Raw genomic sequence first — 26,186 nt, forward strand, 5'->3', positions numbered from 1 at the left:
ATACTGAAAGTTCTTCAATCCTGTTTTTGACTCTTTTTTCGAAGAACTCAGTTCAACAGAAAAGAAGAACCCTTGCAAAGAGCGAAAAAGCGCTAAACGCTATTCTCACTCCTCCAAATGGCAGAAGTGGTTTCCAGACGTTTAAATACTTGTTCAATCGTCCGTTTAAGAAGCGTTTGATGGCCTATAATAATTGTCATCTTAAACGAAGGCAATAGTTGCGTATCTCAGTATTCCTAAGCTCATATATATATGTGTAATATATGTATATCATCCACATAGTACAGCATGGCTTCAAACGACCCTAACCAGTGAAGCTTTCCAACTGTTTAGACCACTTCACAAGCCTTACAGCGTAATCGTTACGAAAATGAGTATCACAATCCATGTGAAATCAGGTCAGAACAAATGGGACGTTTCGATAGATCCAACGGGCTCAATTGACGATCTGAAAAAGGCCATAGCTGGGCTTTCAGAAATACCAGCCGAAAATCAACGTTTGATCTATTCTGGCAAAATCTTGAAAGATGACCAGACTATCGAGTCTTACAAGATACAGGACGGCCATGCAATCCATTTGGTAAAGTCCGGAGGCGTGAAAAAAAGCGGAAGCCCTGCCGCGGCTTCTAGTAGCGCAACTGGGTCGCAACAACAGGCTCCTGCCGGTGCTGCGGCACCGTCCACACTCTCCACGGGCCAAACGGGCGGTTTCAATCCTTTGGCCGACCTCACTAGTGCCCGTTACGCCGGATTTTTGAATCTGCCATCCGCAGATTCATTTGGCCCTGACGGGGGCATGACAAGCGCTCCAAACTCTGACGAAGTGCTCAGAATGCTGGAAAACCCAGTCATGCAGTCACAGATGAGCGAGATGCTCAGCAACCCACAGATGATCGATTTTCTCATCCAGCAAAGTCCACAACTCCAAAGCATGGGCCCCCAGGCAAGACAGCTTCTTCAAAGTCCCATGTTCAGACAAATGTTGACCAACCCAGAGATGGTAAGACAAAGCATGCAGATGTCAAGCATGTTTGGTGGTGGAGACCCTGCCGCAGAAGCTAATCCTTTCCCAGCCCCAGGTTCCACAGACCAGAATACGACCTCCAGCCAACCAGCATCTGCAAATCCACAAGAACAGCAGCCTCAAGCGCAGACAAGCCAGTCGAATCCATTGGCTAATCCATTTGCATCGCTTTTGGGTGGCATGCCACAGCCACCCGCAGCGGGATCCACATCCGGTTTCGATGCATCTGCCAATCCATTCCTGTCCCTACTAGGCGGTGCTGGTAATAACGCTGGTGCCGGTGGCGCTACCCCTAACTTCGACCCTGCTCTTCTTTCCTCGCTTCTTGGTGGCGGTGGATTTGGTGCCCCTGCCCAGACTCAGCAAGACTCAAGACCCCCCGAGGAACGTTACGAGCAGCAGCTTAGACAATTGAACGACATGGGATTTTTCGAATTCGATAGAAACGTTGCTGCTCTCAGAAGAAGTGGTGGCTCAGTTCAAGGAGCCCTTGATGCATTGCTCAATGGAGATGTTTAGTCTACGAAACGTCCCACTCCCAGAGTATCGTTCATAGTACACAGTGATCTTTAATAACGTAGTTTCATTTAACAACAACTCCATTAGAGAAACCTATTGAAAAACAATCTAGAAGGATCAGTGATTCTCCCTCTACAGTGGATTAAATACCTCGGCAATAACGGCTTAGAAGAATGACAAACTCTGAACCAGACTCGTCACTTCAACTTGGAGAATTTGGCGGCAGGGTTCAATTGAAGCATTTGCCAAATTTAACTGAGATATCGAACAAGACTCTAGAGGATCCGTTGAGAAAGATTCTAGAGAAAGCAGTAGCACTTCAGCTCAAGGCAATCAATGACGATGTTTCTGTTTCACAACTGGCCTTTGAAAATCTCATTCTACTAGTGGAAGAAGCGCTTTCCAGTATGCTGGAGGACTTGCATAAGGTTGCAAACATCCAAAGACGACGTTGCATATCGAAAAAAGATCTGTTACTGGTGATAGAGGGCTATAATTTGACATGCGCTGATCTCATGGTCGAGCATGAGAGGTCTCGGTTTGTGAGGTCTCGGTGTCTGGACAATGTGGAAAAAGTTGAAAGGGAAGGTAAAGATGCCTTACATAAGGAAAGAACTCCAGCACCCAAAGAAGATCTTTTGCGCTCGTCACATCCTGAGTTTTTTGATAAGGGCAAAGGAATTCTGAAGCTAGTACCACCATCTGTGAAAGAAGCGAAGCATGTACCCAAGTGGCTGCCTGAATTTCCGCCAGATCATACCTACAGGTTCACATCATTGTACAATAAACCCATCACTGACGAGAGACAAATGAAAAGAAAGCTAGCCGAGGAATCAAATCTTTCGGAGAAAGCATTAATCAACCTTTCGCGTCTCAGCAACGAAGATTCTCATTTAAACGTAGCGGACAACAACGAACTTTACCGCGAAAGCCAGGAAGAGACTCAATTGATCTTCAAACAGGTAAAGAAGTCGCGTGCTGCAAATGTCGATAAAGTAAATGATCTGCTAAGGACTCTGCCGCAAGACCACTATAATCTGGAAGAATATGCTCGAAGTCGAGTCGAGATCACCAGACGACGGGTCAAGGACCATGAAAGGCGTCTGTTACAAATCCAAAAGGGGCCGTTTATGAGAGCAACCCAACTTCTTTCCCCTTTTGTGAGTCAACGAGTAAATTGTAAAGTAGCTGAAAAGGAAGTACGGTCCTTATTGCATCGGAGCTATGTTGGCTTCTTAAAAACCGCCCCACTAGTGAAGGAGCAACGAAAACGGGAGATAGCAGCAGCAGAACAGAGGAGAATTGAAAGAGAAGAACAGTCAAAGAGGGAAAGAGAAGAGCGGAGCAAAATGTCAAAGGAATTCGATGAGCTGGACTTGAACAATTTGAACGAGGATCCTTTTTTTGGTGGCCTCGGCAGTAGCGATAGTGAAAACGAGCCTGAAGACCTTGACAAAGATAAACAAGCGCCAGGACAGAATGAAATGCAACCGAATGGTGGGGCACCGCCATCTGATGCTACGATGCTAGCATCTGTCGGCGAAGAACAGCCACCAGAGGCAGAAAAGCAACAGCCGAACGTTAGAGATACGGAATTTGGTTCAGAGCAACAGGAACTTGACGGTGGAGAAACAAATTCAAAAGATTCTGGAGTCGACGACAAAGAAGGCAGTGGAACGGAAAACACTGCAGATAAGGACAATATCACACATGAGGCCTCTGGTCTCATAGTAGATGGTAACGAACAGGGCAACATGTCGCTAATGAATGAAAATAGCAGTGAGGATATCAAGGGCCAAAAGCCAGACGACGGCAATAATTTAGCTTCCTCACAAGAAGAAGTTATTTCTCCGGAATAGGCAAGGCGTTCATTTTGAAGCTCCCTGTGCATCATCGGATATTCTGTCGAAGCCAAACGAGTACTTCCAGACCCTTCCAGGTACCCGATTCGCATCGAACTTGCTAAGCAGGGTGCATTATGCATGATCCTGTGTTTATCAGTTGCATATAATGCGGCCAAGATCAAAACGTCCTTCTAATGACAGAGACTTTGCCATTGCATTTCTGAAGCTCAAAAAGACAGTCTCGTGTCTGCGGAGGTATATAAAACATCGAAATACGTGTTTAGATCATGGAGCAAAAGCCTGTTGAGGAAGTTTCAGAGGTTGTCAATACATAACTTAAGCATCAATACTCATCTTAAATCACCGTGTAGATAAAACGAAAGTAAGGACTTATGTAGATCAGTGTCTTTGACCCATGTTTGCTTGTTACTCTTTTGTGTTTCGTTGCTATACGTCCAGTAGAGGATAAAAAGGCCACTGTAAGACACAATCTGATTTCACCCAGTCATCGAACCTGATATTATGAGACAGTCGAAGACCGTGCAGGTAACATAGTTGATGATAATTGCTAAAGTTATCTAAAGGACTCGTAGCCGCCGAGGATGATGCCAACGCACTCCTCGATGCCACTAGCTGCTTGCTTCTGGGACTTCTAGAAGAACAACAAACACAAAAACAGAGCTAAACTGTCTCAGAGTTTTTCATAGGACCTGTTTTTCGTTACGCATCAAGATCAGATTGAAGAGTTGCTTCTGTGGCACTGAAAAAGAGGCGAAAGACGAAGAAAAATATCATCAAGAGACACAGTCACCCAATTAAGAGCAAGCGCTAAAAGGATAATGTTTATCTCAACATGCTGGGCATGATGATGACTACGAGAATTTGCTTCACACTGCCAGTTGAAATCGATACCTGTTAGCTCAACAAAACCATGAGCTCCCGGTGAGAAAACAGAACACCTCGATGGTGAAGCAACTACTATAAGGTCGATCAAAGCACTCTTCAGTGTCCTGCTCAGCTGCTACGTTTGTGTGCTGTCACCTTTCTTACGCCGATTGTTGACATGACTTACAAAGTCCTTGAGCTCGCCCAAAGAATAGCTGTAATGCGACTCTCCACAGATTTGTTCAGCAGCTCTCTATGCTCCAGTCAAGTCCTGTAATGTGCCGTCTGTTTTTGGCAAGAACACTATTGCCCAAGGTAAAGTGTTTTATGGGCAATTTCGCCCTAAGTATGCAGGGGAAGCAGCATTGATCTTTTAGCAAGCGATTTGAATCGAGTAACAAGATGCTACCTCGATAACATCATACTTAAAAATGTACGTACTTGTGGTAACCTAGTACCTGTGCCTACTCAAAATTACATGGTACCTGTGATTACTTGGAATGGGCCAATGTTAACGGAAAAACACCGTTCAAATAAGCCTATGAAGGTCCCATAAGCTGACAAGAATTTAGTGTACAGTTTCAAGACCGAAGTTCTCTAATGGATACTACTTTTTCGTGGTTTACACCGTCGTGCTCATTATCAACACTTCTCTGCTTGCTCAAACGTTCTGAGCTTGTAGGGCTAGGACTGAAAAATTAATGAACATGCTTCTTTGCAGACCTCCAACTAAAACAAAGATCACCAACGAAAGAGCTACAGAGGTCTACCAGAAGGCCTAATACGAAAGTAGTTATCGGGTAGAATGACAACTCCTATAAGATTGCCTTCCAATCTACCCTTCCCTGTAACTATTGCGAAATTGTGTGTTTCAACAGGCGATGAGGTCAAGAAAGGCCAGAGGCTTTTTGTTTACAAGTACTGGGAACTACAAGATGTGATAACAGCTCCGAATGAGGAAAGCACCAAGAAAAAGGTAAGAGTGGATTTGGTGGGGACTTTTGACTCGCCAATAGAGGGCACCATCATGGCACTCAACCTCAGCTTAGGAGACGAATTTGTGAGTGATTCGGCGGTGGTGGCGGAGGTTAGCCAACCTTGTACGCACGACGTTACATATGGGTCCCTATGTGTGGTTTGCGGCAAAGCTGTGGAAGAATACGAAGACCAGAATCTCAACAACACCGGATTCTCTAATAGTAAATTGACCATGGCCCATAATAACACGAACATCAAAGTTTCGGAGCGCCAGGCGGCGTCGATCGAGAAAACTACACAAAAGCAACTTCGGGAACTCAAAAAGTTGGTTCTGGTGGTAGATCTGGACCAAACGGTGATCCATTGTGGCGTGGACCCTACCATCAAAGAGTGGGCTAACGATCCTTCCAACCCGAATTTTGATGCCCTTAAAAACGTTCAATCTTTTTCGCTTGACGAAGACCCGGTGCTGCCGCCGTTTTATATGGGTCCCCGTCCACCAACCCGTAAATGTCAGTACTACGTGAAGCTGAGACCAGGATTACAAGAGTTTTTCGAAAAAGTAGCTCCTCACTTTGAGCTCCATATTTATACCATGGCTACTAGGGCTTACGCTCTGGAAATTGCCAAGATAATAGACCCGGCTGGTGAGCTTTTCGGTGACCGGATCTTGTCGCGCGACGAAAATGGCTCCCTTACTCACAAGTCTCTTGAGAGATTGTTCCCAATGGATCAATCCATGGTTGTTATCATCGATGACAGAGGTGACGTATGGAGCTGGTGTCCGAATCTGATCAAAGTGGTACCTTACGATTTTTTCGTAGGTGTTGGTGACATCAACTCCAACTTCCTGCCGAGGCAACAAAACTCCATGTTGCATATGGGCAGAAGACATCGCAAAAAGGCAGAAGAGGAAGAGCTTTTAACAGACATAATGGACACGGAAAAAAAACTACAGGAAAAGATTGATCAAGAGGTTAAAAAACAGGAGGAACAATTCAATAAAATAACAGAAGAGAATCAAACCGATCGGCCCATTTCAAAGGAAGATCTGGCTAAAAAACTGGAGCACAACGCTTCTCTGGAAGTCCAACAACAAAATAGGCCGCTGGCGGAATTACAGAAGCACATGCATAATCAAAAGCTTTTAATTGATGACGATGACGAGCTTCCGCATCTGTCGGGAATACTATTGAGAGTTCATAAAACGTATTATGAGGAGCTAGCCAAGGACGAAGAATTGCCCGATATCAAAAAGTTGTTGCCAGCCATGAAGGCCAAAGTTTTACAAGGCTGCAACTTCGTGTTTTCAGGCCTGATTCCTTTGGGCACGGATGTGCGGCAGGCAGACATTGCTTTATGGACGGGTATGTTTGGGGCGGTGACTTCAAGTGATGTGGACGAAAATACCACCCATATCGTCACCAAAACTCCAGGAACATTCAAAGCCCGCTTGGCGAAGGCCTTTAACCCCAGCATAAAAGTCGTTCACCCGGACTGGATATTCGAGTGTTTAGTCCAGTGGCAAAGGACAAGCGAGCAGCCTTACGAACTGCTCACAGAACAAGCGGTCACGGAGGAAGAGCTTGAGGACTTCAAAAAAAGACTAGAAAAGAGGAAGGCCGCCGAACATACCATTCGCGAAAGAGCCACTCAGGCCTCTGTCAATGAGGTTGATCTGCTGGCCGGCGACGATATGTGGCTGGATAACGATGATGACGAAATGGACGAGTTTCTCAATGATGAAGACGAGGACGAAGATGAGGACGAGAACGAAATCGATAAAAACGACTCGGAGGCAAGCCAAAAAATAAAGACGGCTCTTGATTCACCCCAGTACTCCAGAGAGGCGTCTGTGAGCGACGGACCTGGTGACCGAAAGCGATCAATTTCTTCTGATGAGGACTCAGATCATAAACGTCAACACCGCGAGTTAGAGAATGAAGGTGCGGATGAATCCCACGACAAAGACGAAAATGACGATGACGATCTAGAAGCAGAGCTTCTGCTCGAGCTGGAAGGATGAAGTTGACAGCATACCATCCATCCATTCACACAATTTCAATTTTTTTTTTTTTTTTTTTTTTTTGGGGGNNNTTTTTTTTTTTTTTTTTTTGTGGGGGACAAGCAGCTGGAGTGAAGTTGAGCACAACCTTTCGAGAGCCGACTACAATGAAGTCATGCGCTCACCGGGGTCAAGTTTATTAACCTCTGGCCAAGTGTAGCGCTCTCGCTAAAGAACTATCATGGCTCAGGTTGTAACAGGAAATTTATCAATTCTACTTTCTTCTCGCAAGCCATTCCTCAGCTGCAATTGTCGCACTGAGCTACAAAAATCTCATTTACCTGTATACTTTGTGTAAAGCCATCTCCCGACGTGAAACGATTCTAAAATCGGCTTACTTCCTGTCACCTTGAACTCGACGACAGTGACACCACATATACTTTCACATGTAGTAATATCATGAGACCCTTTCAGTGAGAACTTTAGAGAGAAACAGAAAGATAACTCAGTCCAAGCAACTCAAGAGACAGTCAAGATGAGCAGTGGGGCTGTTCAGGTACCACCAGAACTGGCAAGCAAAGTGTCAGCTTGGTTCGAAAACGACAAGAACGAACACACAAGGAAGGAAATCACGGAATTGGTTAACTCACAGAATTGGCATGAATTGCACTTACGTTTGGATTCCAGGATCGCATTTGGGACAGCTGGCTTGCGTGCTAGAATGGAAGCAGGGGTTAGCAGAATGAACACATTAACAGTTCTTCAGGCATCGCAGGGATTGGCTAAGTACTTGCAGGACAAGTTTCCAACTAACAAGAGCGTGGTTGTTGGACACGATCACAGATTCAACTCCAAAGAATTTGCCCAGGTCACAATTGCTGCTTTCCTTCAACTTGGTTTTACAGTTTACGATTTGTGCTTTGTGGAAAATGATGGCACTCAAGATGTCTATGTACACACACCGTTGGTGCCGTTCGCAATTGATCAATTGAATGCTAGCGGTGGTGTCATGATTACGGCTAGTCACAATCCTAAACTGGACAATGGCTACAAAGTCTACTATTCTAATGGGTGTCAAATAATTCCTCCTCACGATCGCCTCATAGCGCAGTCCATCGACGACAACCTCAAGCCCTGGGATGATGCGTGGAATTACGATTCGATCAAAGCAGGGGCAATTGCAAGTGGTAAGCTCATTGACGCTAAATCAGACATCACTCAGAAATACGTGAGTGCGGTCGCAAAGCGACTTGTTTTTACAGAACTATCCAGCACCAAAAACAAACCCTGGTTCGTATACACACCTATGCACGGTGTTGGATCCGAGATCTTTGAACGCATTGTCGAAAAGGTCTGGGGGCTAAAAGGCAATGTGGATTACCTATGTGTTCCGCAACAGAAGAATCCCGATCCCGAGTTCCCAACGGTCAGTTTTCCAAACCCTGAGGAGAAAGGCGCATTGGATTTGGCGATTTCGTTGGCCGAAAAGAATGACATATCTTTTGTCCTTGCGAATGACCCTGATGCCGACCGCTTCTCTGCAGCCGTCAAGTATGAAAACAAATGGAAACAACTATCCGGCAACGAGATCGGTTTCCTCTTTGCCCAACAAACCTGGGATTCTTACAAGCAAGAAAACGAGGAGTTTCAACGTGCAAACCCTCTTGTACTTATCAACTCGACGGTGTCATCGCAAATGATCAAACGAATGGCTGAGGTAGAAGGGTTCGAATATCGGGATACCTTGACTGGGTTTAAGTGGCTTGGTAATCAGGCTCGCTCACTGGAAAAGGAGGGTCTCTACGTTCCCTTTGCCTTCGAAGAAGCTATAGGCTACATGTTTTCGAAAGTTGTGCACGACAAAGACGGAATAAGTGCAGCTGTTGTTTTCTTACAAATGATTGCCAATTGGAAAGCCAAGGGCCTATCACCCATTGACATTTTACGTCGCGCTTTCGCTCGTTATGGTTATTTCCAAGAGTACAACGGCTACTACACTGTACCCAATCCTACTGTCACCAACGTTATTTTTGGGGCAATTCGCGACTCGTACCGGAATCATGGACAACAGCATCCTTCGACGCTGGGCGACGAATTCACTGTTGAGACCTTCACAGATTTGACCATCGGCTATCAGTCGGACACTCCCAACAATGTGCCTAGACTGCCTGTCGATTCTTCCTCTCAGATGATCACTGCCGTTCTGCGGTCTCGGTTGCATTCGGATGACTACGTGAGATTTACGACCAGAGGCTCCGGCACTGAGCCCAAATTGAAGGTCTACATCGAAGCTATTTCTGATTCGGAGGAGAAAGCTCGTGCTTTAGCGAAAAGAACTTGGGATACACTAAAAGAATGCTGGTTTAAACCGCAGGAGATGGGGCTGACTACAAATTTTTGAAAACAGAGCATCATCATTGTTGCTGTTGCAGATGTTTTGGTGATGGTGAATAGGCCAAAGACCCGAAAACGAAAAAAAAAAAATTCAAAAATGAAAACTAAGCACCGTGGATTTTAAGTCTCCGACATGTCGGTTTTTTATTAAGTTCTGATATCAAGATCGCAGCACAAGAACCGGCTCGATTGCTGTTTACACCGGTCGCAGTTCCCAGTTCTCAGGTGAACGACGCCGTTTCGTCAAGTGTCACTAATTACCTAAAGAGACAACGGAAAAAAAAAGTGGTGATGTTTCCGCGCATGAATGAAAAATACTGCCCATATTTCGCCGTATATGACTCATCGCATCCTCGAGTACAGATGTGCCCATTTCTCTAAACCCTGCGGCTCGTAAGACTCATCGTCAATGTTCTTTCTAATGCCCAATGTGTTGTCATGGGTAATAGAAAAAATTAGTCGTCATGGAAAAATGAACTAAGGCATCAGAAATGCGTTTTCCATCGCAGATACTAAAGTTTGCCAGAAGTCGAAGCATTCAAGGCTTCGTGGATGCTTCGAAATACATTTTCAGTCATTTGGGTTAAAAAAAACTCTTATAAAATCTGCACTGTTGAAAGTACACATTTTTTTGAAATATTAACAAGCATCGATACTATTGTAGCTGTCATTTCAAGCGAGTAAGCACCTACTGAAGAAAACAAGAAATTATTACAACATGAGTCGTCCTTCCATAAAAGAGTATTTGAGCAGCAACCCAAATGCTGTTCTGGTTTTAGACGGTGGTCAGGGTACGGAACTGGAAAATAGAGGTATAAAGGTAGCCAATCCCGTGTGGTCTACAATTCCGTTTGTGAATGAGTCGTTCTGGTCGGATCCTGCCTCCTCAGATCGCCAGATTGTGAAAGAAATGTACGAGGATTTTTTGGCTAGTGGCGCACAGGCTTTGATGACGGTGACTTACCAGGCAAGCTTCAAATCGGTTTCTGAAAATACTGTGATCAAGACCCCAGATGCGTACGTTGAGTTGCTCTCCAGAATAGTGGCCTTCTCGCGCGAGTGCATCGGAGACGAGAAGTGGCTGGTGGGCTGTATCGGCCCATGGGGCGCTCACAACTGTTCGGAGTTCACGGGCGAGTACGGACCAGAGCCAGCCAAAATTGACTATTTGGGCTATTTCGAACTGCAGCTGTCTGCCTTCAATAACAACGAGAACCTGGATATGATTGCCTTTGAGACCATCCCCAATTTCCACGAGCTGAAAGCCATTCTTTCGTGGGACGAATCTCTGATCTCCAAACCTTTTTGCATTGGGCTTTCCGTTCACTCTCACGGGAAACTGCGCGATGGCACAAGCCTGCGAGAAATTGGCGAGTACATCAAATCTTTGGGTCCAAAGCTGAACCCCAATTTCACACTGTTGGGTGTGAACTGCGTTAGTTTTGACCATTCCCACAATATGCTCAAAGAGCTGCATGAAGTTCTACCAGACCTTCCTCTCATTGCATACCCAAATAGCGGTGAAATATACGATACAGTGCAGAAAGTGTGGACGTCCAAGAAATCGCACGAGGTGACCTGGGACTACCTGGTCAAGGAATACATTGACAACGGAGCCCGAATCATTGGAGGATGTTGCAGGACTACGCCTGCTGACATCAAAACGATCAGTGATTCCGTCTGCAAGCACTCGAAATAGAAAGCAAGATAAAAATGCTTTGCGCGGAAAGCATGATGAAATGTCAGCGCTCTCGCATCTAGTTACAATCCACATTACACATAAACCCTCCATAAATACATTACTATTTACTTTCGGCATCAGCTCCCTTACCTGTTACAAAGAACTGTCTCAAGCTTCTACGAAACCTCGCTTATGTTTAGGTGCATGCACGTATGTTGTTGTCCATCATGTATCGAAGGATAACTCCATTCATCGAGTTGATCCCCTACCCAATGCTCGAGTCACTCCTCTCCTCGTTTATCCAGTCACAATTTATCACGTTTCACGGATTTTTTTTGTTTTTACATTTCAACTAAAATTGGCTAGCCTGGCCCGAACTAACCATCATCGACAATAAACTACTTCAAACCCACAACAGTCTTTGCTAGCGATTGGTTTCTGCTCCAAGCTTAAGGGTTCAAGCAGAGGGAGATGGCCATACTCTTTGGGAAAAAAAAGGGCCATTTAGAGCTACCAATGTATGTCGAAAACAGACGCTTTTTCTGATTGTTATTTGCCCATATCAGGTCGAACAAGTTGTCAAAAGATGCACCAAAACTGTATCATTCGGACTTGAAACGTCAGTTTTAGGGTTAAGGAAGCAATGTACTAACGATTGTGTCATTTCTTTGACTTACAGCAGTAAAAATAAACCGAAATTGAGTCCGAAGCGCAAAGGCGATGGCATGTTGAATCGGATAAAATCAAGGCAATTGCTGAGAAGCAACAGCTCGGTGGTAATCATTCTTCTCCTCCTGGCGGGGGTTTTTGTCATACGGCGTTTGTTCCGAGATTCTGACATAAGTTATGGGTCGCCCATGGTATTAGAAGAATCAGAATATTACGACTACGATTTTTTGAAAACTGATAGAGAAGCATTGGCAAAATACGACCTCGGTTCTGAACACTATCTGATCTCCAATGGTGGCTTGGATGTTCTGACACCAGCGGATAAAGACCTCTACAATAAGGAGATAAATATGCTTTACGGGTCGACGGTTCAGAAATACAATCTCGAAGCGTTCCGAGGCTCTCCTAATGGTGTGAAGAACAGAGAACACGTTCTACTGCTTGTACCCCTCCGTAATGCGGAAAGAGTTTTACCTCTCATGTTCAAAAATCTCATGAATTTAACATATCCCCACGAACTTATAGATTTGGCGTTTCTCGTAAGTGACAGCACAGAGGACGATAATACTTTGACTGCCTTAATAGATTACTCTCAGGAAATGCAGAGCGGGTCTTTGTCCGAACAGTTAGCCGAAACTGAGAATAAAGCTGATTCAGAAATGAAGGGTACCCGAGATTTATTTTTGAAGTACATGCGCCCATCCTACTTGGAAATGGTCAAGAATGCCTATAGTCCTCCTTTCCATGACAATTACGACAAGCCTTTTCGTTCGGTTCAAATTTTTCAAAAAGATTTCGGCCAAGCGATAGGTCAAGGTTTTTCTGATAGACATGCTGTAAAGAATCAAGGAATAAGGAGAAAGCTCATGGGCCGCGCCCGTAACTGGTTGACAGCGAATGCTTTGAAACCCTACCATTCGTGGGTCTATTGGAGGGATGCAGACGTGGAATTATGCCCCGGCTCCGTAATTCAAGATTTAATGGCCATCGACTATGATGTAGCAGTTCCTAACGTGTGGCGTCCTTTGCCTGAGTTCTTAGATGGAGAACAGGCTTATGACTTGAATTCCTGGCCCGAATCTCCAGATGCTTTACGCTTAGCTAGTAGTTTGGACGAAGATGACGTGATTGTCGAAGGATACGCTGAGTATGCAACATACAGGATACATTTGGGGTACATTAGAGACCCTGATGGAAACCCAAAAGACATTCTCGAACTTGATGGTGTCGGTGGTGTTTCTATTCTCGCAAAAGCACAACTGTTTAGAAATGGTGTTCACTTTCCAGCTTTTACTTTCGAAAATCATGCGGAAACTGAGGCGTTTGGAAAAATGGCTAAAAAGATGGGGTATAGAGTAGCCGGTTTACCAAACTATACCCTATGGCATATCTACGAACCAAGTGATGACGATTTGAAACTCATCGCAGAGAAGGAGAGAGGCAGCAAGAGAACCGCCGACGGCGGACCTTAAAATTTTAATCTGAAAAGACTGACTCCCATGCATTCAGGTCAGCAAAATTGGAGGCGAACTTTCTGATGAGTACTTTACAGTATTAACATGAAATTAGTTGTATATTATATAAATTATACCGTAAAATTGGTGGACAACGATATGTCTCGAGTCTGAAAACAGTTTTTGACATGCAATGAATTTCGGCTGTTTGTTTGACTATCTCAAGCACTACTCCAAAGGTGTAGAGCTATTCTTGGAGTTTTCAGCATACAAATCTCTGCGTTTTGACCATAGCTCCTCGATCAAGTATGTGGCGCTGATTAGAACTGCTATGGACGCAAGACCTATGCCAACATAGAGTGCTGCCCTATACCCTTCGAGTAATTTTGTGCCATCCTTATTGATATAGTGTTCAGCAGTGCCACCTATCCCCAAGCACAGCGACATCGAGTAGCTCACCATCGTATTGACCAGTGAACCAGCCATTCCTTGGTACTGGCTTGGTAATTCATCACTAACTATAATTGACGAAGCTGGGAATGATAAGTCCATACCAAAACTTAAAATAATCATGATACCCATGGTCATTCTGTAGTAGGTTTGATCAATCGGAGTGACTGAAAGCATTATGCAGCCACAGTCGAAAGCGATCATAGATGTCAGCAAGATAATTGCTGGTCCAAAGATGTGAAGAGTGTACCCGACTATCAAGGCGGCTACAATTCCCCATATTGCGAACATGAAATACGTTCCTCCAGCCCATAGCGGGCTGTAATGTCGAAGGTTCAAAACGAATGACATATAGTAGAACGTCCAGATACCGAAAGATCCCCATCCGAAAAACAACGACGCCAAAATCATAAGAAGTCTGCGATTGCGCATTGCGGCTCGTGGCAGAAGTGGCTCTGTAGCCACTTTCGCTTCGAAAACGAAGAAGCCGGCGAGAATAATCACCGAGATAATCAACAAAACAATGATATAAACTTTGTTCCATCCATCGATAGGTGCTTGATTCCATACAAAGTTCAGTAAAATGAGCCCCACCACACCTAAGAGTGCTCCCCACCAATCCATCTTGAACTTGTGAACATTTGTCGGTATATTGTTGGGAATGATCCAAATTGCCACACACAAATTCAAGAACGCAGTTAAGGCGTACGCATAAAATGCCCACGCCCAGATTTTGGACTCCTGTCCGATCAGCCCAGAGGAAACGCAACCCATTGTTGCTCCGATTGGGGCACATGAACCGATTAAGCTGAATACGAGGTTTTTAGCTTTGGTATTTGGAACGTAAATGTTACCGACGATACCCATAACGTTGGGAAGAATAAAGGCAATGCCAAGGCCTTGAAAAGCCCTTGCAACGATAAAGAAGTTCACATTGCGTGTATAAGAACTCAGACCGCAGATTAAAGACCAAATAATGACAATGATGTATCCAACTATCAAAGTTTTCTTGAGCCCATATATATCTCCAACTTTCCCGCTAACCAAAATGAAAGATCCAGAAACCATTGGAAATGCTGCCATGAGCCATGTTTGCTGAGATGTGCCAGAATTTAGAGAATTTGAAATCACATTGAAAAGCGGATTAGCCTGAGTTGCAGCAGCCTGGTTCAGTAGCTGTGAAAGCATGCAGAAACCCACAAATACGATTTCTTTAAATCTACTGTCCAGATAGGTCTGATCCTGCAAATTAGGATTTCTCACACCGCCGTTGTCGGCACAGTCATGAAGTTCGTTCACAGCAGTCTTTGAATCATTTTCTTCCTTCTCAGCAAAAGACATTGCCTTCAGCGGTAGTTTAAAAGACTAAAGCAGCTTTCGACAGAATGAGACAGCAGGTGCACGGCAGTATACGATGTAATGCGTCAATTGCTGTTAAAACTTCAAAAACAAAGGCCTAGCTTATTTCAAATTATAGCCAGGTATTGTCGAGGGCCAATGCAGAACGGGATGTGGTCTGAAGAACAAAAGTTCTTTAAACAGATAGTTCGGTCGGTCTTGATCGGAACTTCTTTAGTCACGATGTATGGGTCTAGAATTTGATGCTTAAACTTACAATTTCGTCTGAGTACATCAATGAGTACTGACTCATTTCAACTCGAAGGCAAGGACCAGTACAGAAAGCCAAGCTTCATACACCTCACTGTTTCTTCGTATGATTCAAGAATCGCTTCTGATTCGCTGATGAATTATCGATACTTCAATTATTAAACTTTTACTGCAGCTTCTATCTTTCGGGAATCGTAACAATGCTCGTGTTCGAATTTGGTGGACTGTCTAGAAATCGTATATATGACGTGAATGTTGGCGAAACCATTTACTGTGTCATTTGAGCTTGAACCTGTAGTAGTAATGATACCTCCACTAGTGCTCCCAACTTCTTGGTACTTACCTCAAGTTCTGCCTCAATAATATATTGGTTAATTTCATCCATTTCCGTGACTGTCCATTCGCTGATTTTAGTTCGAGAACTTTTGTAAAGTCGATGCTGCGTTTCGCCTCATTTAGTTTGACGGAAATGCCAATGATAATTAGCGGGTCGTGCGACGTGGTGATGGAAGTTTACACGCCATTTGCTCTAAACAGCCATTCTCATCATAGTACACCGGGGATTCTCCATCGTCCACTCCAAGAATGTTTGCGGCGTACATGAAAGTGGAGTGTTGAAGTTGAGCCAGGTACTGGGCCATGACATCCGAACCTGGGATCGCCTTAGACTTTCCACGTCGTAATGAACCCTGTGGATGCGGACGTCTGGCATTTTTACCCGGCTTGGGGTCTGTTCTGTCGATTACGTCAGAGTCGTTGCCGTAGTACTCAATTTGCTTACCGCGCTGGTGAGCAATTTTGAACTGCCTGGTCATGGTTGAAGGCGCCAACGGCGGTACAGCGTCCAGCGATGTGCTCGAAACCATTGGCGAAAACCTCCTGAATGCATTTGGGTGGCCAGCAATTTTTGCGTGGTCAATGTTCTGGCGACTGTCTCCTTTTTCCGAGAATTGATCTCTGCCATTTCCTAATTCTGCACCATGATTAGAGGCATGGCTTGAAACGATAATGTTTACATCTGAAGAGTCTGATGAGTCGCTTTCGTCATTGGGGAATTGTTCTCCAGGACTATTATGAGCTAATGATATCCCCAGCCCTTCGTCCAATTCGTTGTCGTCAAGGCTAAGTCGCAATAGCTCCTTTTCTTCCAGCTTTTGTTCTTCATCCGAGTCTCTTACCGGCCCCTTATCATCAGATAAAGAAATGCCAAAGGCATCTGCTTTCAAAGTTCTGGGCTCATCACCAGCATGAGCGGGCGATCCATTACCATCAAGGCCCTTTTCTTGCTGTTGTCTAGCTCTTATCTGATAGCTCGTTTTCTTGACCTTCTTGTAATGCTTCGAATTTTTGTTTGCAACTAAGTTTTTGTTAATGTTTCCACAGCGGTCTTTACCGTACCCTATAATCAATCCTCGATACCGGTTCTGAAACTTCTCATGAAAAGATTCCGAGTTTCTGGAATTGTTGACATCTTCAACGAGCTTTATGGCATTGGAAATGTTCATGAAGTTAATCCAGCAACAGTGCCCGTCTGGTAGAAAATTAATTTGCTCAATGTCACCAAATGCTTTGAAATCTTGTAGCAGAGCATCCTTAGATGGGAGGTGGTATTTTTCTTTCAAGTCCTGGTATTCAGGGTCGTGTATGAATTTGTCCTTGAAAGCATGCTCAGGTAAACTGACATATACGTTTCTGCTAGCACCGACAGTCACTGCTAATGATATTGATTGAGGTAAGTCCCCCGAATGGTGGCCCCATCCAACTTTTAGAACATTTCCATGTAAAACGATTGGCTCAATTGAGGAATTAGCGAAAAACTGAACGGCAGCAGCAGCATCAATAAAGGTCACAAAGCAGATTTGTTTGGATGCAATAAATTTGACAGTTTGTAAGAGACCGCCGCGAACGACATTACAAATATCCTCAGCCTTTGAACGCTGATTTATGTTGCCAATGTAAACCGTCCTATTGCCCACACCGCCACCCATAGCTGTCGCAACTTGTGCTGTAGTTGTAAACTGCTGTTGTAGAGTACGTCCCAGAGGCTTTGCCATATCAACATAGTACGGGTAATGAGGGAATTGATGAGATTGAGCTGGAGTATCAGTCTGGATCAGGGATATCATGCTACCGCGCGGAGAGGGGTCAAAGTCGTTTATGAGCATTTCTTGTGGTGCTGGCGATGACCCATTTTCAGATGAACCGTTTGCAACAGAGTCCACGTTAAGTGGCTTAGATGCAGCGATATGAGAAGGATGTTGAGTATGCTCTACCAAAGTCGGAGGGCCATACAGCTCCGGCTCAATTTTCAGAGTTTTGGTAGGGACATTGGAATGAGCAAGATCAGGTTTTGCTGGAGGAAAGTCGTCTGCAGCAACGCCAGTAAAGTGGGAAATGTTGGAAGATTCACGTAGATTTATCTGTGAGCCTGAAAGTGTACGTAGCTCTGACTTGCCAGAAGTAGAAGTGGTTGTGACGTACTGGAATTTCTGCAAGTCATGTATTGACTTCTTGTGTACCTCGAGGTATTCTGAAGTCTCTATGGCCATAGCGATGCTAATGAAATAGACCACAGCGTAGTGTGAGCTCAAATGTCTCGAGATACGATTGGTGTTAACGAATTCGATGCACTCCACAATGTAACGAGGGCCTCGGTTATCGAGAAATGGTAGTTTTTCGAATAAGCTTTGGGATGAGACGTCCGATCCAAATTCTAGAGCCACAGAGCGAGTTGCTCCTGAACGTAAAACCTGGTTTCGGACTTCATGTCGTGTGGGGCCAGAATCTGCGTCTTGTAGTCGGACAAAATTCAGAGTCAATTTCTGGGAGTTCAGCTGTTTTTTAAATTCCGAAAGTCTCTGCAGAACGCCGTTATAGAAATCCAAACATGTTTCTTGGGTAAGAAAACTGACCAGAATGGATTGTTTTTCCTTGTCGGAGTCAACGCGATAGACACTTTCGAGTCTGTCGCACTTGTCGAATTTGCTCAAAAACTCATGCAAATGCAGCTCCGGGCTGAGGTTGGAGAACAGCAATGACGGCGTGCGAAACTCGTCATCTGTCACCGTTGGTGGCAACACCTCGTAGGCAATTTCGTAAGCGGTCTGACGTGTTTCGTCGTCCACTAAATGCAGGGCCTTAGGTCTCCGGGGACCACGCTTGTCGAGGGGCACCGGAGGCATACGCAGCGGCAGCGTTTGGTGCTGTTGGTGATGATGATGATGGTTGTACGGTATGTTATGGTGGTGGTACCGTCCGTTTACAATGGGGTTCGAGTGCGGCGTCGCTACGTACGGAGAGTTCAGCAACAGATGCGATGGGAGTAATGACGCGCCATACGTGAGATCGAAGGGAGTTTGTGGCGGCTGTTGGCGGTGGTGGTAGTTATGAAGTTGATGCGTTGACTGCAAATTCCCATTACTATACGCAGTTCGAGGTGAAAACCTGTTCTCCGTGTAAAATGACGACCCGCGTCTCTCGGGAACTTCTTGACGTTTTCCAGTAGTGGTGTTATTTATACCGGTATTGGCGTCATGGAGAGCCATCTTTCCCTCTTCCCACTTGTATTTGGTTCTTGTGTTCCTAATGCTCTAAGTTTTATCCCGTTACGGTTTTATAGAAAAAAGGTACCCAAAAAATCCTGTAATTTGTGATCTGGGACTCCAATTTTTTCAATTGTTTTGTGTGGGACAAAGACCGTATAAAACCGTGCAAACAACCAATTGTCCTTCTGTACCAATTGAGTCTACTCCACGGGTTTTGTGTGTCTTGTGCTTTCCACCGCTCGGTTGTTTGGCTCGATTCACAACGGTTAAAACCAGTGTAAAGTTCAAAAAAAAAATTTAGACAAAAACCGACCGCCAGCTTTTCCAAAGCTTGTTGTGATGAGTGTGAGTGTGCGATACTGATCCCAGGTGTGTATGGGAACTCTGTTTGGCACGCACTCAACACCTTTTTGTGTAGAATTGGGATTGTGAATGTGTGTGTTGTTTGAATCAAGAAGTGTTAAAAGGTAAGGTTGAACACAGGTTTCGCGGTTTTTTACTGAATTTAGATTATATATGTGTATTTGGGCAAAGAGAATGGAACGATGTTTCGTGATAGGTGACCAGTCTCGAGCGTCAGCGGTCGATTTTGAAGGTAGATCGGCTGAATTAAGCTGGTTGATCGAGCCTAGTATACTACAATTGTGGTATCGGAACTTTTGAGGCTTTCTGAAATTATGGTATCGGAACGTTTGAGTGTTTTTGCTTTCATTGGTATACCGATACTCGTTGGTTGGCTCAACACGTCCTAATCGTCTTTTGTTTGCTAGACTTTATTGCTGAGCGCTCCTTTTTGATCTTCTTCTTGTCACGATTGATTGGTGGCGTTCACAATTGTGAACAGTTTGAGGTTTTCAATAATCATAAGTGAAAATACGTCGCTCGTCAAAATGGAGGCTAGACGAGTTGTCAATCGATTTGGGACTTCTAGAATCTCGAAGTAGCCAAATATACGTGAGAGCTGTTGGTGTTGATGGTTAAAAAATCACAGATCCAATTTTGACAGCTAGCGATTATAACTAAAAGTTTCCGCTGTCATGAATAATAAATCTACGGTCCTATAGCTTTCCTCTCGACTTGGTAAATGCATATGGCACATGATCATATTTGACCGTCCAATCACCTAGACCTTCACGGTGCCCAGATCCGAACCCTCCGAAGGCCAAAATTTATTCAAATTACGGGATCAGGTCTGAGAACAGTTTAATAATACCAACAATATCCATCCACGCAGCCAAAAATGGAATCTAACACCAAAGACATGGGTAGCTTATCAAAGTGCAGACCATCCGGGGATCGGGACATCAATTACAGTTGAGAGCTATACCATGAATACAGAAAGAATTAAACTGGATTCCCTGCATTGATTAATCGATAAGTATGGCATGGTTGGTTTGATCTTTTTCAATTCTGTCGCTGTCACTGGGTCACGTGGAACGTATCACTTGGTGGTTAATTTGACGCTGCAGTTAAGAAGAGAACTTTATAGCAAAACACCGTCGATCCAGCTTCGAATGCCTCACATCTCATGGAACCCAGTGACACAAACAAAATCTACATCCTTGTGCAAATACCGCGGATAGATGTTTGTCGGTTACTCTGTCTGTCTAACATCAGAACCATAACAAAGCGATCACATACACGTGACAGATGACAGCGTCATCATCAACAAGATGCTCAAAGAATCTAGAACAACTATCGATCGTATGTCTCCCAGGCTAGACCATTCTCACTAGTTGCACCCGGAATGCTTGAAACTTTCTAGATTTCTCCGCGACGGAACATTTCCAAGAATTTGTATAAGAACGGACGCTTTGTCCACCCTACAAGATCATTCCAGGTATGCCAAATACGTCACGGAGAGATAACTCTAACTCAATAAAAACAATAGTTTACACCTAACAATTATGGATAGAAGCACCCAAGATATGGGACGTTTATCGTACAACGACCCTCAAGAGACAGAGTCTCAAGAGACAGAGTCTCAACACGAGTATAAACAATGTTAAAATTACCACTGGTCCTGGAGCCAAATACCTACGGATAACAGGTACAGCTATAAATATTCCTGCATTTCCAGCTGAAAAAGCATTCCAGATCTTCTGTAGACTACGTACAGATGAACCGAGTTCAATATGACCAACCGGTTACAAACCAAGCTCAAAGCAAAGTACCAGTCACGTGACCCATAAACTACGACGTTTTACAAATATTCGCCTTCTGTCACCTCTGGTTTCAACGAATAGAGCAACTTCGTCCCAGCTCCCTTTCTTCTTTACTTGGCAACTCTCATCTTTCAAACCATAAAGATACAACGTTATAACCTCTCCTTTTACATCGCTTTCCGCGATTACGATTCAATTCATCTGGTAAAAACAGAGGATGCTTTCTCTTATTTAAATACCTAAGCCACATACCGTTACCCAACGAATCTCGACTCTCATCTCGAGGAACTTCCTAGCAAGATGGCACAGCGTAGGACACTTTGACAAATGCAACTTTCATTATCCGAGAGAGGTATCGACGCTTCCTAGAGGAAGGTGTTTGAATTGAACAAAGATGTGAATATATTTTCTATCCCAAAAAGACGAACAAACCCTTGCACAGTCTTTGTAATTACCATGAACAAAATTTAAAACAAATATTACATCTTGAATATTCCTTCAGTTCTGCCTCCTAATCTCTCATTGTTTCTTTAGCTTATATGATCCAGTCAGCTAACCAAGATCAATTCCCAGCACCATGACGCACGCTTCATTATTACACCTGTGGTACAGACCCTTCAAAGGGATATTGTTTTTGAAGAACTGAAATCTGCTTCAGATCCCTTCAACACCACTTAAGATCCACACTCAAAAAGGCATAGACACTTTTCACAAATGGTATCTTTCCAACTAAATTTTGCACCGTATTTCAAATTATTTGTTGGCCCTCTTACTTGCTGGATAAGACAACGCTCAACGATTTTGGATTGATGGCTATTAAATCTGTCACTCAAGCTAGCTCCAAACTGTGCATCTCGAAATCATTGAAACTATGACTTTGAATAAACTGCTACCTTTCCAGTTTCAACTAGACTTTAAGATGCTCGAGGAACTCATTTACTGACTAAAATCCAGAATTTTGCCATTGAAACAAATCTTGAAAGTTACCTTCGCTATCATTATTGTTTTCCTGAGAATACTGCGTTGGAGATTCCGTGGCCCCGGACGCTGTGTTCCATCTCCGGCGTGGTCCGCGATGCGCCCTTGCAGGCATAGTTATTGCAGTATCGTCCCCGTTTTCCTGTTTTGAGTCTCCCATCGACTCAAAATTAACGTCCCCCCGATTATCTTGTCTGGTTGGAATTGCAGCGTTGACAGAGGCGTAAGAACTTGGCAAAGACGCGGTACGAGCATCGTGATTTTCAGCGCCAGTTGGACTCCAAGCCAACAAGGGCGCCAGTCCAAGCGATGCATCCACTGTAAAGCCAGACCCCCGCGCCAATATTGATGCTTGATTCGTTCCAGCAGCGGAGCTCAACGCTGTCTCATTGCCACGGTCGTTGAAATTATTATTGATATTATTGTCATTACTGTTTTTGGCATGGACAGACGCATCCTGTCCTCCTGAACCCGCATGGGCGTTCAAAAAGATAAGATTCAATTGCGAAGACGATGCACCAGGTACGCGATAGTAGTCTTTCAAGAAATCACCATTACTTGGAACCCTGAATAGCCCATCGTCAAAAGATGTTTGAAGCTGGTTGCGAGCAACTGGTCCATTTTGGTGATTGTTTGCGGAGTCACCATTTCCCACTCCGGCGAGGTTTAAACTTGAGATACCGCTTCCCATGTTCGTAACCCCTCCATCTGCGGTAAAAAAGGCACTTAGATCTGTGTTACTGAATGAGCTACTATTCAGCACCGTATCGAATTGAAAGGCTTCAGCAATAGCATTCTGGGCATTACTGCCGCCGAAATTGGCCCTGGTGCTGGAGCCAAAGTCTCTTCCTTGCGGCGGAGGTTTTGTATCCCCTCCAATTGGTAAGAGTTTGTCATTGCGTTCCGTTTTGACCTTTTTCTCAGCGGGAGACTCGCACTCCGAGCTTGCGGGCGTCAATTTTAGTGAGTTCCCACCGTTTTGTTCTTCATGCTTCCTTTTAGAGCCAGAACTGTTGTTTGACCGACCCATTAGCTTGTTGTAATATTGAAGACGCTTCCCCAAAAGCTTGTCCAGTTTTTCTGGACTGGTTTGTGGCGGCTGTAAGATGACATTGATAGCCATATCTAATAAGATCAAGCTATGCCACGACAGCGAGCCAGGAATCTCGAGTCTTTTCGTATCTTCAACTTCTTTCACCACGTCAAGTAACAAATTCTTGCTGTATTGAAATAATGTCCCACCTTTGGTATAATCTAATGCACCTTTAGCGCTCAGTAATGCAAACTGAGACTTAATTCTTGGCATGTTTATCGCAAGGGGTAGATACCGGTTTCCCAAAGTAGACTGTACGCTCAAAAAGGTGTTTATGGCTTGCTGCAAGAGTACATGGGACGAGGAACGGTCTGCAGATCTACTTGAATCATCGCTTATCAGAGTGTCCTCAGATTCTATCTCATTCTGTGGCCCTGTCGAAAAAGGTTTTGCGGCCAGCACTGGTAAATGTACCAAACACTTTATCATAAAATATAGTATCATGAGAGCTCTCTTATCTCCTTGTCCATGTTCCTGTACCCACTCATTACCTCTGCTAAACTCTTTGGTATCGACTGTTCCATTCACATCAAGTTGAAACTTGAGTTTCTGCGGTAGGCTTCTCATCCAGTCATCCAAGGCATTTTCATGAATTAAAGCCACCTGTTGAGCAGTAGCAGCGGTCATTCCTCGTTTGAAAATGGAGTCCAGAATGTTACCCAAAATTTTTGAGAAGCGTAACAACGATAAAGAAAACTCTGAAACTTGCCCTTCAAGCTTTACTACTTGGTCCGATAAAGTGACACCTTCTTTGCTATTATCGCTTAACGGTAGAGCACATTCAATTTCATGATCTTTTAGCAAACGCGGAACACCTAATTGTAGTGCCGAGAAAACGTCTAAATAATAGATGCCCCAGAATAGTAACCTTCGATCGCCTTGCTCGTTCTTGCTCATTGTAGAACCCTCGGTGCCTAAAACTGCACTTGGGCAACGGTGGAGTCTCAATTGCTGTGCCATGGAAACAATCTTACCTCTTACCTCATAAACGGATGATACATCTCCCGTGTTCAAAAAATAAAATAACAGCAATGACATTAACTGCAGTATTTTGATAGAGGTTGTCTTGACAGTGAAATATGGATTAGATTTGACCGCTGGAATTGAAGTATTGTAGTAGTTCATGATTCGGCTCAGCTTATGTTTTGTCCCCAGGTTTTCGCTTTTTACTTTCAATATGATTCCAAACTGGCATACCACCATCAAAATACAGCCGAAAATTTTATAGGATATGGATTTGCTGCGGTGGGCAAAAGATGCGCTTGATTCAGTAAACAGCTCCTTATCACGGATAAGATCGTCCTTGAACTTGAAATAGTAGTTGTAAAATTCGTTCTCGTTCAGAACCGGTATAAAAGCATGGCAGCTATCAAAATACTTTGATATCAAGTCCTCGATTTCCACAAAAGACAGAGTATCTGGATTGCTGCTCGAATCAAGGTTGAACCTGCAACTTTGCGTGAAGAACCACATTAAGTCATCAATTTCCCACAAACTCTTTACCCTTAGTTGTGTGAGACCATCAGTGTTCGGAACCATCACTTGCGCAGGCTCTTTCAAAGATGCCAATAGCGAAGCTGTGTAGATACACTGCTTTGACGTTAGTCCGAAGACTTGTCCCAACCGTGCCAGTAGCCTTGGGATAAACAGTATCTCTTCAGTCGAGCGCGGTATGGATAATGCAACAAGACATGCCAGTTGCGATGAATACTCGTGGTTTGCCATTTTGGAAAGAGCTTGAACAGCCGGTAGTCCTGGCGCCTCGTTTTGTTCAAAGGAAATAGCCTGTGGATCGGTGAAGCTTGTGCTCACAGGTTTTTCATGAAGATGCGGGTGCGACGAGTCACTGCAATTAGAGACCTGGCATCTATGGCTCCCAGCATTTCCCTCTTCAGAAGGCGAGGTTTTGTTGAGAAGATAAAGGTTTGTGGAACTGACACGCAGCGAACCACCGTTAGAGGAGCTCAGTTGTTGTAGCAAACGATCGTCCTCTGGAGAGGAAGTCGTTCCGAAGCGAGATTTGGAAGACGAGTATCGTGACATCAAATGCAGCTGTTCATCTTTGAGATCGCATAATGCCACCAAACGACGGTTTTCTGCCTCTAGTTCTCTCACACGCTCTTCCAGGGTCTCCGTATAGCCCTTGGGAAATGCACGGCGGGAAAGCTTATCGCTTACCTTACATTCGAAGCCCACTGCTGCACACTGTGAACACTGAGGTCGTTTCCCATCGCAGCGTGTCTTTTTCGACCTACAACGGTCACAAGCCTGTGCAACACGGAAGTTGGTAGATGGAGTTACTGAAGATCCAGTTGGCGAGACGCTAGGGGCCACAAAACTGCCGTTAGCGGTTGAGCCTGCTCTAGGTTGAAAGCTCGCTGGTGATTGTGATATCGACGACGGCTGGCTAAGAACTGGATTTGACATACCGATTGCTTGCGAGTTCATCGCACGAATAATTCGCGGTTCAAAAGCGTCTCTATCAGTACCGTCCATTCCCATCCTGGTAAATTATTTGTTTTTCAGCGAAGTGCAACCGGGATGCTACCACAGCACTTGACTTGAGTGTAACAAGAACAATCGAAAAGTCACGGTAGAGTTGAGTATTTTGAAAATTCCAGCTGTGTTAGATCACCTGGATATATATCGCTATAGAGAAAGGTCAACACACTTAGACGAGAACTTGGCAAGGCCTGTGATGGTCAAAGCGTCTATAGTTTATTGAAAGCTTGTCTATAATAAATGGTGAAGATGAATTTCGTCAGGTACATATATTAATTATTCAACGATTTTTCAGTGGTTTAAACAGCTTCAAAGGAAAAGAACGACAGGGGTCTTTTAGATACAATACAGGCCATGAGACTTCGTGTAAACGACGGAATTGATACTTCGAA

At 44.3% G+C, this 26,186-nt stretch overlaps 9 protein-coding genes across 9 annotated transcripts; 6 read left to right on the top strand and 3 right to left on the bottom strand.

Moving 5' to 3' along the window:
• Positions 1-370: 370 nt before the first annotated feature.
• DSK2 (LALA0S03e00100g1_1) lies at positions 371-1,543 on the top strand (the record flags this gene model as incomplete). Its single annotated transcript, XM_022773034.1, has 1 exon — positions 371-1,543. One exon carries the CDS (start codon positions 371-373, stop codon positions 1,541-1,543), a length of 1,173 nt encoding a protein of 390 aa, XP_022627548.1.
• A 173-nt stretch (positions 1,544-1,716) lies between these two features.
• On the top strand, positions 1,717-3,402 carry TAF8 (LALA0S03e00122g1_1; the record flags this gene model as incomplete). The annotated part of the gene is made up of 1 exon (XM_022773035.1): positions 1,717-3,402. The coding sequence occupies one exon, from the start codon at positions 1,717-1,719 to the stop codon at positions 3,400-3,402; it is 1,686 nt and encodes a 561-aa protein (XP_022627549.1).
• Positions 3,403-5,077: 1,675 nt separating this feature from the next.
• Positions 5,078-7,276, top strand: FCP1 (LALA0S03e00144g1_1; the record flags this gene model as incomplete). The annotated part of the gene is made up of 1 exon (XM_022773036.1): positions 5,078-7,276. One exon carries the CDS (start codon positions 5,078-5,080, stop codon positions 7,274-7,276), a length of 2,199 nt encoding a protein of 732 aa, XP_022627550.1.
• A 514-nt stretch (positions 7,277-7,790) lies between these two features.
• PRM15 (LALA0S03e00166g1_1) lies at positions 7,791-9,656 on the top strand (the record flags this gene model as incomplete). The annotated part of the gene is made up of 1 exon (XM_022773037.1): positions 7,791-9,656. One exon carries the CDS (start codon positions 7,791-7,793, stop codon positions 9,654-9,656), a length of 1,866 nt encoding a protein of 621 aa, XP_022627551.1.
• Positions 9,657-10,367: 711 nt separating this feature from the next.
• Positions 10,368-11,348, top strand: SAM4 (LALA0S03e00188g1_1; the record flags this gene model as incomplete). The annotated part of the gene is made up of 1 exon (XM_022773038.1): positions 10,368-11,348. One exon carries the CDS (start codon positions 10,368-10,370, stop codon positions 11,346-11,348), a length of 981 nt encoding a protein of 326 aa, XP_022627552.1.
• A 453-nt stretch (positions 11,349-11,801) lies between these two features.
• On the top strand, positions 11,802-13,471 carry VAN1 (LALA0S03e00210g1_1; the record flags this gene model as incomplete). The annotated part of the gene is made up of 2 exons (XM_022773039.1): positions 11,802-11,848; positions 12,010-13,471. The coding sequence occupies 2 exons, from the start codon at positions 11,802-11,804 to the stop codon at positions 13,469-13,471; spliced, it is 1,509 nt and encodes a 502-aa protein (XP_022627553.1).
• A 210-nt stretch (positions 13,472-13,681) lies between these two features.
• Positions 13,682-15,244, bottom strand: LALA0_S03e00232g (LALA0S03e00232g1_1; the record flags this gene model as incomplete). The annotated part of the gene is made up of 1 exon (XM_022773040.1): positions 13,682-15,244. One exon carries the CDS (start codon positions 15,242-15,244, stop codon positions 13,682-13,684), a length of 1,563 nt encoding a protein of 520 aa, XP_022627554.1.
• Positions 15,245-15,993: 749 nt separating this feature from the next.
• On the bottom strand, positions 15,994-19,056 carry NAB6 (LALA0S03e00254g1_1; the record flags this gene model as incomplete). The annotated part of the gene is made up of 1 exon (XM_022773041.1): positions 15,994-19,056. The coding sequence occupies one exon, from the start codon at positions 19,054-19,056 to the stop codon at positions 15,994-15,996; it is 3,063 nt and encodes a 1,020-aa protein (XP_022627555.1).
• A 3,108-nt stretch (positions 19,057-22,164) lies between these two features.
• Positions 22,165-25,788, bottom strand: CAT8 (LALA0S03e00276g1_1; the record flags this gene model as incomplete). The annotated part of the gene is made up of 1 exon (XM_022773042.1): positions 22,165-25,788. One exon carries the CDS (start codon positions 25,786-25,788, stop codon positions 22,165-22,167), a length of 3,624 nt encoding a protein of 1,207 aa, XP_022627556.1.
• Between the last annotated feature and the right edge of the window lie 398 nt (positions 25,789-26,186).

The sequence above is a fragment of the Lachancea lanzarotensis genome, scaffold LALA0S03 (assembly GCF_000938715.1).
Source record: "Lachancea lanzarotensis genome assembly LALA0, scaffold LALA0S03, whole genome shotgun sequence".
Lineage (NCBI taxonomy): Eukaryota > Fungi > Ascomycota > Saccharomycetes > Saccharomycetales > Saccharomycetaceae > Lachancea > Lachancea lanzarotensis.